Raw genomic sequence first — 21906 nt, forward strand, 5'->3', positions numbered from 1 at the left:
TCTGCTCGTGATGGTGATTAAATTATGGAACCATTTATAAGACCACAGGCACAGGAGCAGAACGAGCCCATCGAGTCTGCTCTGCCATTCGATCATGTCTGATTTATTTCCTTTCTCAATCCCATTCTCCCACTTTCTCCCCATAACCTTACTAATCAAGAACATATTTCCCCTGGGATCAATAAAGTATGACTATGACTATATCAACCTCCGCTTTAAATATACCCAGTGATTTGGCCTCCACAGCTGTCTGTGGTAATGAATTACACAGTTTCACGACCCTCTGGCTAAAGACATATCCTCCTTATCTCTGTTCAAAAGGGACATCTTTCTATTCTGAGGCTGTACCCTCTGGTCTTAGATTCTTCCACTATTAGAAACACCCTCTCCACATCCACTCTATCTAGGCCTTTCAGTTATCAATGGAAAGCAAGCTATTTTTTATGCTAATTCTTGACTATTTATAAAAATAATTGCCCTCCACAAAACTCATGCCTTTTCAAGTCAAAGAAAATAGTTTGATTCATGACCTGTTACTTTAAATGAGGGATGGTTTTTATAGCAGCTGCGGCTAATTTAAAGCAAAAGTGATGGGGATCAACCTTAGAGGTAACCAGGCAAAAACAGGACTTTAGTGATTGGTCTGCTCAGACATTACTGTACTTTTATGCTTTTTGGAACAACAGTTTCGATTGTTCAGTAAAATGAAAGCACTTAAGCGTTGCAGTAACTCTTCTTTACTTACATCCCTGCACATTCAGCTATTCCAAAACCATGCATTTGTCTAGTTCAAGTTTAATGGTCATTCAACCAAATACATGAAAACAGCCAAACAAAACAGCGCTTCTCTGGGGCCAAGATGCAAAACATATTACCAACAGTAACACACAGCACGTATCATTATGATAGTAGAGAAATACAGTTTCAAAAAAAAAATAGCCGAAGTCCCTGAGTGTCATGACTTATGGTGCATTGATATTGTCCTGAAGGAATGTTTCTGCTAGAACAGCCTGCAATAGTTCCTCCTCTCATGCGAGTGCAGCCGCAGATGAATGGAATCCAGCTTGTTTTATACCAAGTGAACACTGGAGGGCAGCACTGACTGGAGGGGCCAGCTCCCCCAACCCAGTAAGGAATTCAGCGGCACACAGCCAGTTCCAGTGGTCGCTGCAACAGGTGACTCCAACCCAAGGGGTGAAAGCCTAGTTACTGATCTAATTTTTTTTCTGATCTGGATCTGATGTCCATCTTCAATGGGAATAAGATCAAGTCAAGTTTATTGTCATTTCGACCATAAACTGCTGGTACAGTACACAGTAAAAACAAAACGTTTCTCCAGGACCCTGGTGCTACATGAAACAATGCAAAACTACACTAGACTATGTGAGACAGCACAAGGCTACACTAGACTACGTAAAACAACATAAAAACTGCACTAGACTACAGACCTGCACAGGACTACATAAAGTGCACAAAACAGTGCAGGGCAATACAATAATTAATAAACAAGACAATAGGCACAGTGAAGGACAAATTACAATATAATAATAAATGATGTAGATGTCAGTCTAGACTCTGAGTGTTGAGGAGTCTGATGGCTTGGGGGAAGAAACTGTTGCATAGTCTGGTCGTGAGATCCCGAATGCTTCGGTACCTTTTGCCAGATGGCAGGAGGGAGAAGAGTTTGTGTGAGGGGTGCGTGGGGTCCTTCACAGTGCTGTTAGCTTTGTGGGTGCAGCGTGTGGTGTAAATATCTATAATAGCAGGAAGAGAGACCCCGACGATCTTCTCAGCTGACCTCACTATCTGCTACAGGGTCTTGCGATCCGAGACGGTGCAATTCCCGAACCAACATTTTCCCTTCTCAGGTCAGAGAATATTCTGAAATATACTAGATGCAGCATCTAATAGCTTCTGATATAAGATTGGACAATTTACTTCATGTGGATAATTCACTCATAAAGTATGTAAAGATCAGTTTTATGAAAGAGCAGTATTGGGATGGCCTGACCCCACTTTGTATCAGGAAATATGTCTGTGCTTTTTAATGGAAATTAACAAATTGCACTAATTTGGCTTGTTGATATGCAATTACAGTGGGTAAAGCTCCTTGCAGTAAGCACAAAATCAGATCCTTTCCCCAATGAAAAATGAATAAAGCTAATGATTTCTCTGATCGTTCTGCTGGTAAATGAAATATTTCATTGTGAAAATTTGCCACACAAATCAAGAAGTCTTCGGGATCAGTTTTCAGTTTCTGTGTAGTTAGCTGAAATCAGCAGAAGCAGCAAAAACTGGATAAAAGTCAAGAAAAGGAAAAGACTGTGAAAAATGTGTGCTCAAACGAAGGACTGTGAAAAAAGTGTGATCAAACGACTCCCCCAACCCCCCCCCCCCTTCCCCATTGTAGTATCTGGTTGCATTTTAAAGTTTAGTCTTCAGGGAAAACAAAACAAAAAAAATGGCAGAGCCTCTGCTCCTTATTTCTATAAATCTGTTTATTTTGAATGGAGACAATACTAGATGAGCAGGTTTGCAGTTATTGACTAATTCCTACAGTCATACAGTCCATTAATAATTAATTAACACACAAAAAATGCTGGAGGACTCAGCAGGTCAGACAGCATCTATGGAAATGAATAAACAGTTGATGTTTCAGGCCAAGACACTTCTTCAGGACTCATTATTCAAGGACTAATTATTTGAGTACTGTATTAGGAAGCAAGTATTTAGGATGGTAATTTGAATGAGGTACTGAACTCTGCTTGGCACATACACAACTCCACCTGGCAAAACTTGCTACTTGCAGAAGAGAAGCGGAGACTGGATACATATTCTGCTTAGATGATACCAGGGCTTGATATTCTTTCTTAATTTACATTTGCTGTGAGATTTAATGATGAATTCTGGTTTAAGATGGTGCTGCTGAAGGCAAGAATCAACTTAATGGCAGTTACAAAACAAGAAATACAGCTACTTTATTAATAACACCTTTCTATTAAAAATTTATGGTAAGTAGTCACCGCAAACAATAAAGAGGATAGTGAAGGCGAGGCCGAGTCCAGGGTTGAAGCGTATGAGTGGTTTTGAAGTCGGAGTGAGGTCAAGGCACGTTCGAGAGGAAGACGAGACGAAGTTGAGCCATATTCGATGCAAAGTCGGGGCAAGCGGAGCAGAGCAAGATAGGAGTGGAGGAGTGGCAGATTCAGGGCCCGTCCACCTAAACCGAGAGTGAGGTTTGAGCAATCTAAGCGCTGGGCTGATTTGGAAAGGTCGGGTACAGGCCGAAACATGGCAGCCGGATGCAGGCCCAAAGCATATTGATGTGACAGGGCTCAGGTCTTAGAACGAGGAACAACCTGATGTTTGGATGATTTAAACACCAGGTCAGATGGATTGCAAAGGCAGTGTACTGGGACCAGAGGCGAGCGTCGGGCTGGCTCTGCTCTTCACTGAACTGAGGCTGAGGCCTGCTCCAGGCTTCGTGTCTGAGGACTCACTTTCCTTTTAAATGCTATTTGCTTACTTTTGTTGTTTGCACAATTTGCTTTTTTTTTCTTCACTCACAGCATATTGAGTGTTTGTTGCTCTTTTTTATGGGTTCTTGTGGGTTTCGTTTTCTGGCTGTCTGTAAGGAGATGAATCTCAAAATTGTATAATGTATACATACCCCGAAAATAAATATACTTCAAACTTTGAATCCAGAGAACTTTGTTTTACCACATCTAGTTGCCCACTCAATTAGCTTGTTTATATCACCTTGAAGCCTCTGTACAAAGTCTGCAATGGAGCTCACATTCTTTCAACTTGGAAATGTTATATATAGTCCTTTCAGTCCAACAGTTAATGCAGATTCTGATTAACTAGAGTAAACACCAGGTATTGCTGTATCCTGCCAGTGACAGTCTTTTATAAAATGCATTTTTGTGATTAGGGTGCTATTATCACTAATTACAATCGTCATAGAGTAATATACCATGGAACCAGGCCCATCAGCCCAATGTGTTCTTGCTAACCATATTGGATGAATAATTGTGTATTTTGTAAGTAGTACATCCTGCAGCCACTGTGTATTTACCTGGTGGAGGGAATAAATGTTTCTTAGTGTTTTGTCTAGGATGGAAACAAGCTTTTTGAACAATGTACTTATCCAGGCAAATGGAAAGTATTTGTCATACTTGGGACTTGCAGCTTGTTGATGATACAATAGACTTGGGTTATCAAAAGATGACTCACTCACTGTTGGATACCCTACCTCTGACCAGTATTTGCAACCACTGAATTTTCTGAGGCTGGTTAGTCTGAGTTTCTGCTTAATGGCAATGCTCAGTATATTGGCGATGAGGTACTTAGCAATGGTAATGCCAAGGGCAGATGGTGATATGCCCCATTATTTGAGGTGGTCACTTCCTACCACTTCTATGGTGTGAATCGTACTTTCAATTTACCAGCCTATGCCGGAATATTGCTCAGCTCTTTGCTTTACAAGCATGAACTGCTTCTTTCCTGGAGTTATGAAAAGAATTGAACACTGCACCATCAGCAATGAATAACTCCTCTTCTGAGCTTTATGGCGGAAGATTATTATTGAAAGAGCTGAAGGTTGTTTGTCTGTGTGTGTGTGTGTGTGTGTGTGTGTATGTGTGTGTGTTGTTTTTTTCATTAATTTTATTGTACTTCTTTGTTCTACAATGAATGTCTGCAAGAAAATGAATCTCAGGGTAGTATATGGGGATATATACGTACTTTGATAATACACTTACTTTGAAGTTTGAAGGTTGTTGAGCCTTCTGCCACTGCTGCAAGGGACATCCAACATGATGTTCCAGAGCTGAGGTCATTGACCTACGGGAACCACAACCGTTTTCCTTGTGTGATGTACAACTCCAGGTACTGAAATATTTTCCCTTTGATGCACTCTGATCTCAGTTTTACCAAGGTGTCTTCATGCAATACTTGCCTTCTTAAAAGGATAAGCATTCTCACTTCACATCTGGAATTAAGACCTTTGGCTGAAGCTCTAATAAGTTTTAAAGTTGAGTGTTGTCAGTAAAACCCAAACTGGTATTAGGGAGTGGGTTACTACAGAGCAACACACACAAAACACACCGTCAAAGGCATCTTGCTGATGATTGAGAATTGACTTTGATGCAATTAGCCAGATTAGATATATCCTGCTTTTTGTGATTGAGACATACCTGGAAAGTTTTCCACATTATCAGGTAGATGACAGTGTTGTAATTCTGGAACAGCTGTTTAGGTACGAGGAGTTTGTGGAGTGTGAGTCTTCTGTATTATAGCTGGGATTTTGGCTGTTCTTTGGTCTTTACTGCATCTAGTGTTCTCAGTCAATCTTTTACATAATCAGCTGGATGCGGAGGATGTGGATAAGGTCCTTAGTAAGTAGTCTACTTCAGTATTTACCAAGGAGAAGGATGTGCTGGATAAGAAGATCAATACCGAGAGTATTAATATGCAAGGGCATTCCAAGGTAAAGGAGGAGGTAGTGTTGGGCCTCTTAAAGACCATTAAGGTGGATGAGTCCCCAAGGCCTGATAGAATGTTCCCATACATTATTGAGAAAGGCAAGATAAGAGATTGCTGGGGACCGGCAAGTAGCAAATGTTATTCCATTATTCAAGAAGGGAAACAGGGATATATTTGTACACTATAGACACCGGTGAGCGTCATGTCAGTGTCATTGTTGGGGCAAGTCATGTCTTAATAACTTGATTGAGTTTTTTTGACGAGGTGATGACGGTGATTAATGAAGGTAGAGCGGTAGGCATTGTCTACTTGGATTTCAGTAAGTCATTTGACAAGATCCCTCATGGGAGGCTCACTCTGAAGATTGCGATGCATGGATCAATGGTGACTTAACTGTTCGGATTCAGAACTGGCTTGCCCATAGAAGACAGAGGGGGGTGGTCAATGGGACTTATTCTAGCTGGAGATCTGTGCTTAATCTTGTTCCACAGCATTTTGTACTGGGACCTCTGCTGTTTGTGATGACATGGATAAAAATACGGATGATATGACGATTGGTGGTGTTGTGGATAGTGTAGAAGACTGGCAAAGAACACAAAGGGATATAGACCAGCTGCAGATATAGGATGGAGAAATGGTAGATGGGGTTTAACCAAGCCAAAAGTGAAGTAGGTCAAATGCAAAGAGGCAGTACACTGTTGAGGGCAAGATCCTTAACAGTGTTGATCAGAGGGATCTTGGGGTCCAAGTTCATAACTCCCTGAAAGTGACTACACAGGTTGATAGGGTCGTTAAGAAGGCATATAGTATGCTTGCCTTTATTAGTTGAGGCATTGAGTTTAAAGGTCAGAAAGTTATATTGCAGTGTTATAAAACTCTAGTTTGGCTGCACCTGGAGTATTGCACACAGTTTTGGTTGCCCCATTATAAGGCTTTGGAGAGGGTACAGAAGAGATTTACCAGGATGCTGCCGGATTAGAGAGCATAACGTGCTATAACGAGAGGTTGTTTTCTCTGGACTGGTGGAAGCTGAGGGGAGATCTAATGGAGATTTACAAGATTATGAAAGGCATAGATCGACAATATATTTTTCCAAGGCTTGAAATGTCTGATACCAGAGGGCATGTATTTAAGGTGAAAGGGATAATTTCAAAGGAAATCTGAGGGGGCAGGTTTGTTTGTTTTACACACAGAGAGTGGTGGGTACCTGGAATGCACTGCGGTAGAGGGAGAAACATTAGAGACTTTTAAGGGACATTTAGCTAGGGACATGAATTTGCAGAAAATGAAAGGATATGGGCATTGTGCATGCAGAAGAGATTAGTCTAGTTAGCCATTTGATTACTAATTCAATTGGTTTGGCACAACATTGTGGGCCAAAGGGCCTGTTCCTGTACTGTACTGTATGTAATGTATGGAATTGTGGACATTGGTAACCTAACCATCTACTATCTCTATAGACATACTGCATCTTTCAAAACTCTTTGAATGTAGATCTTTGGGATTATCAGGTTTGTAGTTTTTACACTGATATGTTCTTTATTATAAGTGGACCCTTGATTCTTCTGATCCTGATAATCTGTTGACAAAATGGGGAAAAATTGCTCCTCAACTTAAAGATTTTGTCCCAAGTAATGAAGTGAGCAAGTAGAAGTAGCACAGAAGTGGTGAGTGAAGTAGAGAAATTCTGTTGTAATTCTGAAGCTCGTGACACAGAACCTACAGAATTTTACAGCCACATGGCTTTGGGCTAGTGTGATGGCACAAGCGATAGGTCAACTATCCCACAGCTCCATGACCCCAGTTTGACCCCGACTTTATCAGTGTGGTGTTTGCATTCCTCTCTGTGATTCATGTGGGTTTCCTTGGGTGCTCTGGATTCCTCACATATTCCAAAAGCAAGAAACTTCAGAATACAACATACCAATAAAAGTTAATTAACATTTTCATTTGATATTCACCTTAACTAACAAATGATTTACTTATAATTAATGTGTAATTCTGTACAACAAAATAACATTCAGATTACACACTCTTAACAAGTCTTAACAACCATGTGATACAGGAAGTCTTCACTAATAAATTGGCATAATATCTCAGATAAATTGGGATCTAAATTGGAAAACTCCAGAAATGAGCGTAATCAATGCAATGCCTTGTTAATCTTTTCCCACTGACTTTTTTGGGATGGCACCAACGGCTGCTGCTGGCTCATTTATGATTGTTATAGAGCTTGAGCTGCGTTCATTGACTTTTTGCTTCAGTAGGGAACCTGATTTCATTAGTAGCTAAAATAACTGAAACTAGCCTACAGTGGTTAAAACCAGCTAGCACCTCTCCTGGTGAAGTATATTGTGGTTGCAGGAGGTGCTGGCCTGTGTTCTGGTACCAATTCTGCCTCAGAAGGGGGTCAAGAATTTGCATCACAATTCCATGTTTTCCAAACGCTGCTGTGGAAAATGCTGAAGGAAGTTGAGAGAATGAGAAATGTCCTGACTTCACAGTGGCTAGACAGCGGGGGTTAAATTTGCTCACAGGCAAATTTAAGATTTATGCAAGTTCCTAAAATGCCATTTTCCATGATCGATGTCACAAACTATACACATTACTCAAGGAATCACACCCTTGTGGTCATTCACCTGCAACTATCTCAATTAATCAGGACTCATACCCAACATATGTTCTAATGAAATCGTGTACAATGCTACCCCCCTTAAATGTACATTGCACAACTGACACACACTGTCAGCTATTCAAGAATAACATGCATTTTACCTAACTGCCCACATAAAGCAGGAGTTCACAGGACTAGATGCCATGATGTTGAAATCAATTACATGGGTCCAGGTGCCACAGGGCACTCATGCCACTAATCCACTGAGCCCAAAAGGGAAATTAGGGAATTAGTAAAATGCATGCTAAATCTTCATTGCTCTCCAGGATACAGCATTCCAGATATTCATGATACTCTCCAAGGAAATGTTCCCGCATCTCAGTTCTAAGATTGCCCCTAATCTTGTAACTGTGGCCCTTGCGAAAAATTCTCTCACTGGTGGAAACGCCTAAAAATCTGCCTGCTTGGAATCATCTTGGTTTCAATAAGATCACCTGTCATTCTTCCAAACTTCAAAGAATGTATATCTAATTTGAATAGTCAAATTTCAATAAGTCAAATAAATCCCTTTTGGGCTGCCTCTAATACCAGCATATCCTTTCTTAAAGATAGTAAGACCATGTACAGTAATCAAGATATAGCCTCACCATTATCCTGTAATAATACAGCAATGGTTCCCTATTTCTAAACGCCAGTCCTCTAGTTAAAAGGCCAATATGCTCCTCATCTTCCTAAACACCTGTTGCATGTGTCTACTAACCCTTGCGTTTTGTGCACCAGAAAACTCAGATCCCTCAGTATTTTGCTCAGCCACGGCCTTTTGCCATTTAGTCTGCCTTTAAAAGTGTATGACCTCACACTTACCCACATTTATTGGAATGGTAAGGTTGCCCTTGAGGAAAGGATAACTACGAGATTGTATTCACTGAAGCTGACAAGAGTGTGGCAAAGTAGTGGGGCAGGTCATAGAATGATACAACACACAATCAGGTCCTTCAGACCAACTGGTCCATGCTGACCACAATGCTTCACCCAAGTTAATCTCATTTACTAGTGTTTGGCCCATAATTTTCTAAACATTTCCCATATATGTTCCTATCCAACTATGTTTTTGGAACGCAGACGAAGGGTCTCGGCCTGAAACGTCGACTGTACCTCTTCCTAGAGATGCTGCCTGGCCTGCTGCGTTCACCAGCAACTTTGATGTGTGTTCCATGTTTTTGAAAGTTATTATTGCACCTGCCTCAACCACATTCTCTGGCAGCTCATTCCCCCCTTTGTAATTTATTCCTCAAGTTCCTATTAAATCTTTTCCCTCCCACCTTAAACCTACATTCTCTAGTTTTGCAACACAATACCCCCAGTGTGGCCTCACCAGTGTCTTGCACAGCTGCACCATGACTTCCCAGCTTTTATACTTATTGCCCTGTCGGCCAGTGTGCCAAAAGGCTTCTTCACCACTCTACCCGTGACTCCATTTTGAATCCAAAACTAGAGAAACAGTTCGAAAGGAAGGACAATTTTGGAGCAAGGTGGAAAAATGAAGTCTTTGTTCAGAGATTTGTAATTCTTTGAAATTTATTATATATTGGAAATTTATGAAGGTTCAATGACTTTCAGGGGATATTTTATTTCACTGGATATGAGGATCATACAGGAAAATAGACCTTCCTCTTCATCTAAAATTCTGTTAGCTGTATCCTAACTCACATTAAGTCCTATTCAGCTGTTACACCAAATCTCACTGATTTATAATTATTTTCTTATCTGCTTTCAAATGTCCACATAGCTCACTGGTTCCATTTCTTCTACTATCCTCCAGTTACACAAGACTCTGAGTTAACTGAGCTCCTCCAGTTCTAGATTTTTGAGAATCCATAATTATAATTCTTCTTTTAATAGTTGCTCAGGGTCCTAAGCTTTACAATGCTCTCTTTAAACCTTTCTGGCTCATTTTTCTTCTTTAATGCATTCATGAAGGTTTCTCCTTCACCTCATTTTGTTCCACTCTCTGGCTGTCTCTATCTACTATTCACCTGCCTCTCCCTTCCCCTCCCTACCTGGCACAGACTGCCTCTCATCTTTCACCATTCCTCAATCCACTAATCTCCTCTGGCCAACTCCCCCTTCAACCTGCAGTCCTGATGCAGGGCTCGGACCCAAGGCATCAATAATTACTCCCCCCCCCCCCCCCCCCCCACACACACACACACACACACACACACAGAGCTGCTGCTGAACCACTGATTTCCTCCGCCAGATTACTCCACTATTTTATACAGGCTGTCTCCCCTGTATTTTTCAGTGTAGATGAAGGGTTTCAACCTGAAACATCAACTGTCCATTTCCCTCCATAATCGTCAGGCTGACCTGCTGAGTTCTTTCAGCATTTTGTGTGTTTCTCCAGATTTCAGCATCTGCAGACTCCTGACATTCATTAAAACTTGATACTTTGATCAAGCTCTGGGTCTTCCTTTTTAATACCTCCTTATGTGCTCCAGTATAAAGCCATCCTTAAAATCATAAGCTCTCCTCTTAACATACTGTGTTGCTATCTATTGCTGCCGGTGTTATAATTAAGTATATGTGTATACAAGCATTTCAACAATTAAAATAATGAATTATTACTAATCACATATTTACTTACTTTGAAATAATGACAGCACTTCAAATCCCTTTATAATGAAGCCAAGGGGAAACTTCCACTAATATGAGAATAAGTTATACCGAAGTAGGAAGAAACATATTAAATATATAGCCATATTAAGTAACACGTGGGGACTAAAATTGTGCATTAATTAGTGCGCTCTGTGATGAATGGGTTGGTGCTCGTTACGTTGTGCCTAACCTACTGAGGGAGTTGCTCTCTTGCCCTGCCCCTGCTGTCGGAGCTCGCTTACACAGACTGGTTACGTGTGTTTTTTCTCTGACTGGGGTAGTCAGTCACTCACTCACACAGACGAGCGGCTCCCGAGGTTTGCAGTTGGAAGTTTACTGCAAAAAGAAAATATCCCCGGGGTTCCTGGTTAATTTTCGCCGTCGGGACTTCTCTTTTGGTACCCCGAATCCATCTGGTACTCGTTTCTTTGCTTGACTCGCAGGATTTATGTGAGTCTGTGACTAAAGCAACAGCTTGCTGGAGAGAAAAAACAAATCGGCGAACAGCGGGGGGAAAAAGTGCAAGCCGCCCCACGCAGCCTCTCCGCCCGAAGCTCCAGTGAGGGAGAGGGCGAGAGTGGGGCGTGGGTAAGCCAAGGGTCCGGGATAAAGAGGAGGGAGGGCGCTTCCCGCGGGACTGTTGAAGGGAGGCTACTGAGCCGGGTGTCGGCGGAGGGCGATGGCGCTCCAGGCTCGGGCTCTGTACGATTTCCAGAGCGAGAATGTGGGCGAGATCTCCGTGCGGGAGGATGAGGTGCTGACCGTCTACAGCGAGCACGACATCGAGGGCTGGTTGGAAGGAGCCAACAGTCGCGGCGAGCGGGGCCTCTTCCCGGCCTCGTACGTGCAGATCCTGCGGGGTGGCGGCGACGCCGAGCCTCCCGCCTCCCGTTACGCTAACGTGCCCGGCGGCGGCGGCTATGATCCTCCGGCAGTAATGGTGGTGCCGCCCCAGGCCCAGCCCCCCAGCAGTTTCCAGCTGCCCGCCTGCCCGGTCGTCAGCACCTTCTGCCCGTCACCGCTGGTGCAGCCGGGGGTCGGGGCCGGCGGCCTCGGGGGGCTTCAGCACCAGCCATCGGGCAGCGGGGACGATGACGATTGGGACGATGACTGGGACGATAACTCGACGGTGGCGGATGAGCCGCTGTCGGCGGTCGGGATGGGGGGCGGCGGTGGAGGAGGCGGTGGCGGCTACTCTGATTTCGATGGGACCGGCCGCTATAAAGTGAGCGTGGGGTCGGGTGGCCGGGCCGCCTCGGGCTCCGTCTCGTCGACTGCCTCCTCTAAGAGTACGGCCACAGTCGGCAGGAACCTCAACCGCTTTTCCACCTTCGTCAAGTCGGGCGGCGAGGCGTTCATCCTGGGGGAGGCGGCTGGCTTCGTCAAGGACGGCGACAAGATCTGCGTGGTGCTGGGCTCGCACGGCCCCGAGTGGCAGGAGAACCCCTACCCGTTCTCCTGCTCCATCGACGAGCCTACCAAGCAGACCAAGTTCAAGGGCATCAAGAGCTACATCTCTTACCGTCTGGTACCCAGCCACACCCAGAGCCAGGTTAACCGTCGCTACAAGCACTTCGACTGGCTGTACGGGCGCTTGGTGGAGAAGTTCCCCGTCATCTCGGTGCCTCACATCCCTGAGAAGCAAGCCACGGGCCGCTTCGAGGAAGACTTCATCTCCAAGCGCAAGAAGGGATTGATCCTGTGGATGAACCACATGACGAGCCACCCGGTGCTCGCACGCTGCGACGTCTTCCAGCACTTCCTCACCTGTAAAGACGAGAAAGCTTGGAAGCAGGGCAAGCGCAAAGCCGAAAAGGATGACATGGTGGGCGCCAACTTCTTCCTGACTCTCAGCACCCCGCCCACCCCTCTGGACCTGCAGGAGGTGGAGAGCAGGGTGGATGGTTTCAAAGCGTTCACCAAGAGAATGGACGAGAGCGTGTTCCAGCTCAGTCACACTGCCAACGAATTTGCCAGGAAGCAGGTAGTGGGCTTCAAAAAAGAATACCAGAAGGTCGGCACCTCTTTCCGATTACTCAGCCAGGCTTTCGAGATGGACCAGCAATCCTTCTCGATTGGACTCAATCGTGCCATCGCATTTACAGGAGACGTGTACGATGCTATAGGAGAGCTTTTTGCAGAGCAGCCTAAACAAGATATCGACCCCATTGTGGACTTATTAACGCTTTACCAGGGACATCTGACCAACTTTCCTGATATTATCCACGTACAGAAAGGTATGTGCACAATTTTCGTTTTGCACATCACACATTGTTAGCGTAACCCCTTTTCCAATATATTGACTTGTATTCAGGTTTATGTGATTATACTAATGTAAGTGGTACCAAGTTAGTCAATGTTGTAAATATATCACTACTTCGAGCCCTTGTAGAATATGGTATATCATGTTCCATGTGTATACAATTCTCTTTGTACACTTGAGCATGTTGATCAACTGTCAGCTCAAATTGGTGGTTGCACTTATTCCAGTGAAACGTGTGTTGAAGTTTTGCAACTTCTGAGCAAGTGATTTTTTTTATGCTAAGGTGCTAACATTTCAAGATCTGGTTTTTGTGGTTTGTAGAGCTTTGGGCATATCGTCTGTGATGGGTGATCTTAAGGCAGAGAGATCATTGAGTTCCTTAGGCCATTGAGTTCTGATATTATAAATATTCTCTTAACATGCTGTAAAAAGATATCAAATTCAGTTGTCTTGTCAGCCTAGAATCTACTCAAGGTTCATTGCAATGTGAAAATCATTCCTTTACAAAGGAACTTTTGGATCTTTTAATAGCTGTGTTGTGTAATAACTTGTCAAATGACTGCCTTATTTGTCCATGTCGGTGGTTATACGGGTATGTTTTCCTTTGAGATGCCCTCTATTTTAATACAGTAAAGGGTGGTACTTGGTACTATTGTTATGGTTGTATAATTTTCCACAGGGCCACTGTTTGTGATGTATATGAGCAATCTGAATGGGCGAGTTAGTAAGTTTTCAGATGATATGAAGATTGGTGGTGTAGAAAATTGCCAAATGATACAGCAAGGAAAAGATTGGTTGCAGAAATGGCAGATGAAGTTTAACCCAGCCAAATGTGAGGTGTTGCATTTTGGGAGATCAGATGTAAAGAGAGAGTACCCTATTAATGGCTAGATCCTTAACAATGTTGATGAGCAGAGGGATCTTGGGGACCATGTTCATACCTCCCTGAAAGTAGCTACACAGGTTGACAGGGTGGTAAAGAAAGCATATGCCTTTCGTCAAGAAACGGAATTGACGAGTTATGCTGCAGCTTTGCAAAAGTAGTTAGGCTGCCTCTAGATTATTGGATTTAGTGCTGCTTGCCCCATTATTGAAAGGATGTTGAGGCTTTGGACTGTATGCAGAAGAGATTTATCTGCCCAAAATAGAGGGCATGTGCTCTGTTGAGAGGTTGGACAAATTTGAGTTATTTCCTTTGGGGGAGGTTTCATCGAGGTTGTGAGAGGCGTAGATAGAGTAGACTGCCATTATATTTTTTCCTGGGGCTGAAACACCTAATACCAGAAGGCAGCATGTATTTTAGGTGAAAGGGTTAAGTTCAAAGAAAATAAGCTGGGCAGTTTTTTTTAAAACAGTGTAGGTGCCTGGAAAGCACTGCCAGGTACAGTGGTGGATGCAAAAGTGATAGGGGTGTTCAAGAGACTTGTCATAGGCACATGAATGTACATGACATGGAAGAAATTCTCTAGGCAGAAGGGATTAGTTTAGTGGGAGTTTGATTACTAATACCAGTAAGTTGGCACAACATTGTGGGCTGAAGGGCCTGCTCCTGTGTACTATTCCATGTATGTATTGGAATATTTTCAATCAAAGGGACTATGTAAATACAGGTTTAGGAGAAGTTTGGAGATATAGCTGCAAGCTAATGTTTTTGTAAAGTGAAATGTTTTTAGGGATGTTAACAAGAGTAAGATTCAGTAAAGCTCGAAGCCAGTACTACTAAGGTGCCAGAAAAAGCCGCTGGATTATCTTGCTGTATTTTAGAATTTGGTAAACTGCATAGAGACTTAAAATCAATATTTCAGATGAAACTTTGGAGAGGAGAATGGGTAGAATTACTATTCCTAGATGTTTGAATCAGGATCATTAAGCTGCATTGTACTATTTTTATGAAGTCCTTTCATTATTTTTTTTTAAAAACCTGCCATTATTGCTAAGTGGGCAAGTCTAGGAGATAAATGATGAGCAATTGCTTTTTATTTTTCCATCATCTGCTTAACATCAATAAATAGTTTAATTCTGACAATAAAAGTTCTGTACCCTAATATCCTAAGAGATCCAGAGATAACAAGGCAAACATTTTGAATTGAATTTATTTCTTGCATCTTCACACACATGGGTAAAAATATTTGTTACATCTGTCTAAATGTGCAATCATAGTAATTTATAATAAATAGACAGTCAGTGTAACATCGAAATACACTCAAATCAGCGTGAGTTAATCAGTCTGATGGCCTGGTGGAAGAAGCTGTCCTGGAGCCTGTTGGTCCTGGCTTTTATGCTGCGGTAGCATATCCCAGATGGAAGTAGCTGGAATAGATTGTGGTTGGGGTGACTCGCGTCCCCAATGATCCTTCGGGTCCTTTTTTTCACATCTGTCTTTGTAAATGTCCTGAATAGTGGGAAGTTCACAACTACAGATGCATTGGGCCGTCCACATCACTCTCTGCAGAATCCTGTGATTAAGGAAGGTGCAGTTCCCATACCAGGCAGTGATGCAGCCAGTCAGGATGCTCTCAATTGTGCCGCTGCAGAGAGTTCTTAGGATTTGGGGGGCCCATACCAAACTTCCTCAAGCGTCCAAAGTGAAAGAGGTGCTGTTGTGTCTTCAGCACACAGCTGATGTGTACGGACCATGTGAGGTCCTCGGTGATGTGGATCCTGAGGAACTTAAAGCTATTTTTAAGCAATATCAGAACCATCATTGACATGTGCTGTGAAATTTGTTAGTCCGTGGTAGCAGTACAGTGAAAGATTGGGAAAAAAAAAATCCCTTAAGTTACAATTAAAAAAAATAGCACAGAACATGTTCATGGACTGTTCAGAAATCTGATGGCAGAAGGGAAGAAACTGAAAATCTACAAGGAGCACTGCCACAAGAAAGCAGCATCCAACGTCAAGGACCCCCACAATCCAAGCCATGCTGTCTTCTTCCTACTGCCATTGGGAAGGAGGTACAGAAGCCTTGGGTCCCACACTATCAGGTTCAGGAACAATTGTTACCTTTCAGCCATCGGACTCCTAAACTAGCGTGGATAACCTCAACGCTGAATGATTCCATAACCTATGGACATACTTTCAATGACTCTATAGCTCATGTTTTCAGTATTATTTATTATTATTATCATTATTTGTATTTGCCCATTTTTATCTTATTGAACATTGTCAGTTTTTGTAGTTTTTCATTGATTCTATTGTATTTCTTTGTTCCACTGTGAATGACTGCAAGAAAATGAATCTCAGGGCAGTATATGGTGACATATGTACTTTGTTAATAAATTTAATTTAAACTTTGAAAACATTGAATGTGCATCTTCAGGTTCCTGCATCAGCTCCCTGATGGCAGTACTGAGAAGGAGGCATGGTGAGAGTCCTTGATGATAGATGCTGCCTCCCTGAGAAAGATGTCCTTGATGTTGGGAAGGGTTGTACCTATGATGGATTTGGCTGAGTCTTTGATCATACGTTGAAGCCTTCATTCCAGAGGTGATGCAACCAGTAAGAATGTTTCACAATCCTACAGTCTCGCCACCCTGCTCATGCATACAGTGACACAGTCATACTCTCCACAGTACATCTGTAGAAATTTGCTAGAGTCTTTGGTGGCAACCAATTGGAAGTTTCCAAAAAAACATATTTTAAAGTTATTTGGATTACTGGACCATCTTTAAAACTAAGAGTAAAGATGAAATTTCAGAATGATTCTGCAGATTTTTAAAATTTACTTTTTCTTGATCAGGATGCTCTCATTCTCCAAAATATATTGCCGTTCCCTTTCGAAAGGATGGATTTTATTTTATTGATTTTTGTTGTTTTCTTATTCATGATCTAATGCCAAGCAAGTGTGTATGTGTTGGAGTAAGCTGTAGAGTGGCAGGTCATAAAAGATTTTGACTGGTCCTAGTGAATTTAAAAGCATCAGACTACAGGCCATTTTATTTGAGTTGCAGGTGTAGCTGTTTTGGGACATCTGAAATTTGACATTAAAGTGAGTTTCATGTGTTAAGCCATGGGTAATAGAGAAAATTCTGATACAGTATCATAACTTTGATTCTTGGTCATTAAATTTAATCTGTGGAAAGAAGCCAGTAAACTTGTACTTTATATTACACAAATAATCCATGCAAACCAAAACTGAAATTGGCTGATCTATTGCTGTAAACTGCTGAGTCAGACGGCTGACATAGATCTTCTAAATGCTTACATTGTTTGTTTAGTTTGGATAACTGAGCTGCTGTGAGCCATGTAAAAGATGATCACCTCCTCTTGGCCTGTAAACCTTGCATGAATTCACATCTTTCGCATGCAAAGGAAACTCCCTCACCCCACCCCACCCCACCACTTGCCCAAAACATTTTTTTTAATGTGTCTATCTAAAACTGTTGTTTCTGAAGTTAGGCATAACCATTGTGATCTAATGTTCTGGACCAAAATATGTGCATTTGGAAAATGTAAACAGCATGCTATTTACTTAAGGGCTTTAGTTAGGAGGGGAAGAAAGTCAATTATAGCAGATGGGAAGGCACTGCTGCAAAATAGAAATGAGATTGGAAATGACATCACAATTTGGAACAGATGGCATGGTGAAGGGGGGGAGGGGGAGTTTTGCCATAATCTCAGAGGAGTTCAGTGTGTACCAGTTAACTAATTGTGAAGTTTTTTTAAAAAAAAATCTCCTAATCTAGCTAATGTAAACAATCTCAGTGATTTACACCCTACTGATTGCTAGTGTTGTCAATTGTGCCATTGGCTTTATTGTGAAATGTAAAGCTTTATTGTGAAATGTAAAGCATAGCCTTTCCTTTTTAATATTCTTAAAACCTCTTTTGGATCATTAGGATGCAAATAAAATCTTGATCGAAACAGCTGATTCAAACAAACTCCCACAATATGTATCCTTAAATATTGCAAATCACTTGTAGCAGAGAGATTAATCTGCTATCTGTCATGTAGTCACCTTTAGTTTCAACAATTGCTCTTTATACACTCAAAGGATCATTTTTAGCTTCTGTTTTTGAGGTTGCCACTGCTGTTGCAGGCATTATCACTTTAAAGTAAGAACAGAATATCGATGGGCCTTCAGCAATAATTCAGCTGATTTAAAACTTAAGTTTTTTCTTGTACTGGCAAAGATGAAGGTGACAAGAAGGAATTCATGTTAGAGTTACCAACTGTGTCTATTGCTGCAAATATGTGAAAGTAAGCAGTATGGTGGTCACTAGGCAACAACAGGCTAAGAGATCTTGTTTCTGGCTCCTTTGGGATCTCTGACTAGATTTAAGCAAATTCGTAAGTATATAGGTTTATCTTGGTTAATAGAATTGTCTGAAATGAAGGCAAATCCCAATGTTGCTATAATTTGATATTTTCTATGTAAAAAGATCCTAACAAAATTAATTATATAAAATTTTGTTACATTCTTTTTACATAGAAAATATCAAAGGAGTTTCCTTTGCATGCTAAGGATATGAATTCATGCAAGGTTTACAGGCCAAGAGGAGGTGATCATCTTTTACATGGCTCACAGCAACTCAGTTATCCAAATTGAACAAACAATGTAAGCATTTAGAAGATCTAGTGATCTATACAGTCTTAGCACTGTCATTCTGATCAGTTTGCATCCAAACTTGTGACTAATTGGGGAAAATTTGCGTGCCTAAGAACATCTAGAGAATAGAAAACTATGTACATTATGACTTAGTTACAGCTTGGTCATCCATATACAGTATTTTTATGTGTGGTGTTTTGGGGAAACAGTACTGAAATAAATAGTTCAGATTTTGCACACAACTTTGAAATGTATTCAATTTGCTTCCAGCATGTCATCTTGCCGACCCCCGTCCTGATCCATTTGATCTGATTAAGGAACGTTCTATGCTGCAGACTTTTCTGATGGTAAATAATTAGAGATTATGTATCAATAGGGCTGGTGGACTATTCAAATGCTGTTGACTGAATCAGAGTTGTGAGAACCATGTATTTAACTATCCAACTGAATCCTTGCAGTCTATTTCCTGCAGCCTTTCTCTATTTCCTTCCCTGTACATATCAGCACAGTGCCTTGTTTTCCCACACCATTTTCCTGTTCTTTACAAAATGAAATTGCCAAAGCATCTTTAAGATCCTTTCTCTTATGCCAGTAACTAAGATGCATAATTTTCGATCTAATGTTGTAACATAGGTAGTAATATCTTGTACTTCCTTTTATCTTTCTACTTAAGACCTTCTTAACCTATTTTTTTTTCCCCTGTATGGCTTACCCAATTCAACATGTTATAACACACTTTGAGAACTGCCACTCTAGTTCATTTCTGGGTATGCTCGTATAGTGGTCATGGTTACTGGAGTGAAAATACATAGCAACCTTTTCAGTGCTTTGGTGAATTTGGAACAGCTTCCATTTATTAACTCACAACAATGTCCTAAGGCATTTAACAGATGGACTGAATTGAAAAGCTATTTTGCTAAAGCTTGCTAGAATCCTTTAGAGATAATTTTACTGAAATGTTTTTGTTATTGTATCAGCAGTGGTAATATTTTTAAACCTGACAAGTACAACCATGTATAGTCAATAAAGATATGACTATCAGTTTTCCATTGTTCAACTATTTGTTTAACTTTAAGATTTAAGTTACAAGAATTTAATTTATATAATCATTCACAACATAAGGGTGTTTTGACAGGAGGAATACTTGTGACCATTCCCAGTTCCTAACCTGAGACACATTTGGAACTCGCTTTTGCAGTTGGCGGTTCTGGAATTTGGAGGGGGAAGAAAAAACTTTGTGATCCTGTCTTTCTTCTGACATTGGTCTACCGCAAGGCATTGGAAAATACTAACAATACCATCTCTCAAATGCTCCATGTTAACTGGAAGGCAAAGTAACCAATGTCAGTGTTCACTTGCTGGGTCAGCATTAATTCCCTGGTCAGTTGGTAGGTCATGCCATTTACACGTGTAACTCTAGAAACGTACACTGAGCTCTATCATGGGAAGATTACTTGGTGGGGTGAAGAGAAGATTTGAGGCGAAAGTGGAACATGCCCACTGGCTCTTGTGAATCTCTAGCATGTGATTGCTTGAAGTGAAAGAGTATTTGGGATGGTGTTGGGAATCTGTAGTGTGTGTATCAGGAAGACACAGTAGAATGATGGAAGAACTGCAGCTCCTCACAAACAAACTGCCTGTCCTACAGTTGCCATGTCAACAACAGAAGTGGAAGCAGTCAACCTCAATCTCAAGAATATGAAAAATCAGAAGTTATAAACGTGTCATAATATGTAGTGTAGAGAGTGGTTTTGAATGCTGGAACATTGATCATGTACTCTGCTAGCTCATTGGAACAAAGCAATTTTTTTTGTCTAGGCTGAGTCATTGTTACACCAGTCAGTAAATTAGATTGAACATAGGCTTAGTGAGAAGCCAGGGAGTAGTAGTAGATAGTCATGTGTGCTGCAGCAATCAGTGCTGAGTCCTTTGTTTATCATCTATATTAATGATTTAGGTAATGTACACTAGATCAGCTATTTTGTAGATAGCACCAAGATTTGAGTAGTTAACAGCAAGGACGGCTATCAAAGTTTGCAGTGGGATCTGGACCAGCTGGAAAAGTAGGCTAAAAAAAATAGTAGATGGAATTTACTGCAGACAAGTATGATGAAAAACAAGGGTATGACTTGCTCAGTGAACAGTAGGATACTGAGGAGTGTGGTAGAACGGAAGGGTCTGGGACTGTGGATCCATAATGCCTTGAAAATGGCTTTAAAATTAAGGCAATAAAAAGACTTAATACATTGGAGTATATAAATCAAAGTATTCAATACAGGAGGTGAAGTTGTATATGATGGTGAGTCTGAATTTGGAGTATTGTGTGCAGTTCTGGTTAACTACAATATCAATGAGATAGATAGAGCACGGAGAAAACTTTAAGGATGTTACTGGGACTTCAGGACCTGAGTTTTAGGCAAAAGTTGAGTAGGGTTAGGATTTTTTTTCCCCTGAATTGTAGGAGAATGAGGGAAAGATCAGTCAACTCTAATTTTGCCTGCTACCTCCTTTAGGATCTTGATAACTTCATCGTGATCTTTGGGACCCACACACTTTGACATACCAATATTAAGACCACCAGTGATTTAAATTTCTAATTAAACAAATTAACTTAAGTTTTGATGTAGAATGGAAGATCTGGTACTAGACCTGAAGGTGCGTGTTTGGATCAAGAGAATTTATAGTTTAACATAACCTTCTCTACAATGATGGTTTTTCTCTTAAGACCATAAGAAACAAAAACAGGAGGTGATCATTTGCCCCTTGTGCCTGCTCTCATCCAGTAAGATCTGGCTCATTTTTATATTGGTGTCACTTTCTTGCATTAACCTGTTTTCTCTTAATATCTTAAAAAGTTTATTTTGAATATACTCAGTGACTAAGCATTCATAGTCAAATTTGAGAAGGAATTTCTACAATGCACTGTTCTAAAGGTGAACAAATTTTCTTTCATTTCTTGAATGGCTGACCTTTATTTTGAGGTTGTGACTCATTCTTCAAGGCGCCTCGGCTGGGGGAAACGTCAACCCTTGTATCTACTCTGTCAACCTCCTGAAGAATTCTATACCTTTTTAATTAATCACTTCATTCTTCTAAACTTCCACCCTGCCCTCAAATTTACCTGGTCCGTTTCCAACACCTCTTATCCCCCCCCCACCCACCCACTCCCTTCTCGATCTCTGTCTCTCTGGAGACAGCTTATCTATTGATATTTATTATCAACTCACGGATTCTCATAGCTACCTGGAGAATACCTCTTTCCATCCTGTTACTTGTAAAAATGCGATCCCCTTCTCTCAATTCCTCCAATCTGCCACATCTGCTCTCAGGATGAGG

At 41.4% G+C, this 21906-nt stretch overlaps 1 protein-coding gene across 3 annotated transcripts in view; it reads left to right on the forward strand.

The window, feature by feature from the left end:
* The first annotated feature begins 10973 nt into the window (after positions 1-10973).
* The window catches only part of LOC140194991 (sorting nexin-18-like), a 103798-nt gene continuing 92865 nt past the window's right edge, over positions 10974-21906 (forward strand). Inside the window, exon 1 of one of the 3 annotated variants that reach the window (XM_072252511.1) lies at positions 10974-12996. In XM_072252511.1, the coding sequence (XP_072108612.1) occupies positions 11439-12996 (1558 nt within the window). In that variant the 5' untranslated portion in view covers positions 10974-11438. The remainder of the gene's footprint in view (positions 12997-21906) is intronic. The other 2 variants (XR_011885339.1, XM_072252509.1) reach the window with 2 other exon arrangements.

Source organism: Mobula birostris, chromosome 3 (assembly GCF_030028105.1).
Source record: "Mobula birostris isolate sMobBir1 chromosome 3, sMobBir1.hap1, whole genome shotgun sequence".
Lineage (NCBI taxonomy): Eukaryota > Metazoa > Chordata > Chondrichthyes > Myliobatiformes > Myliobatidae > Mobula > Mobula birostris.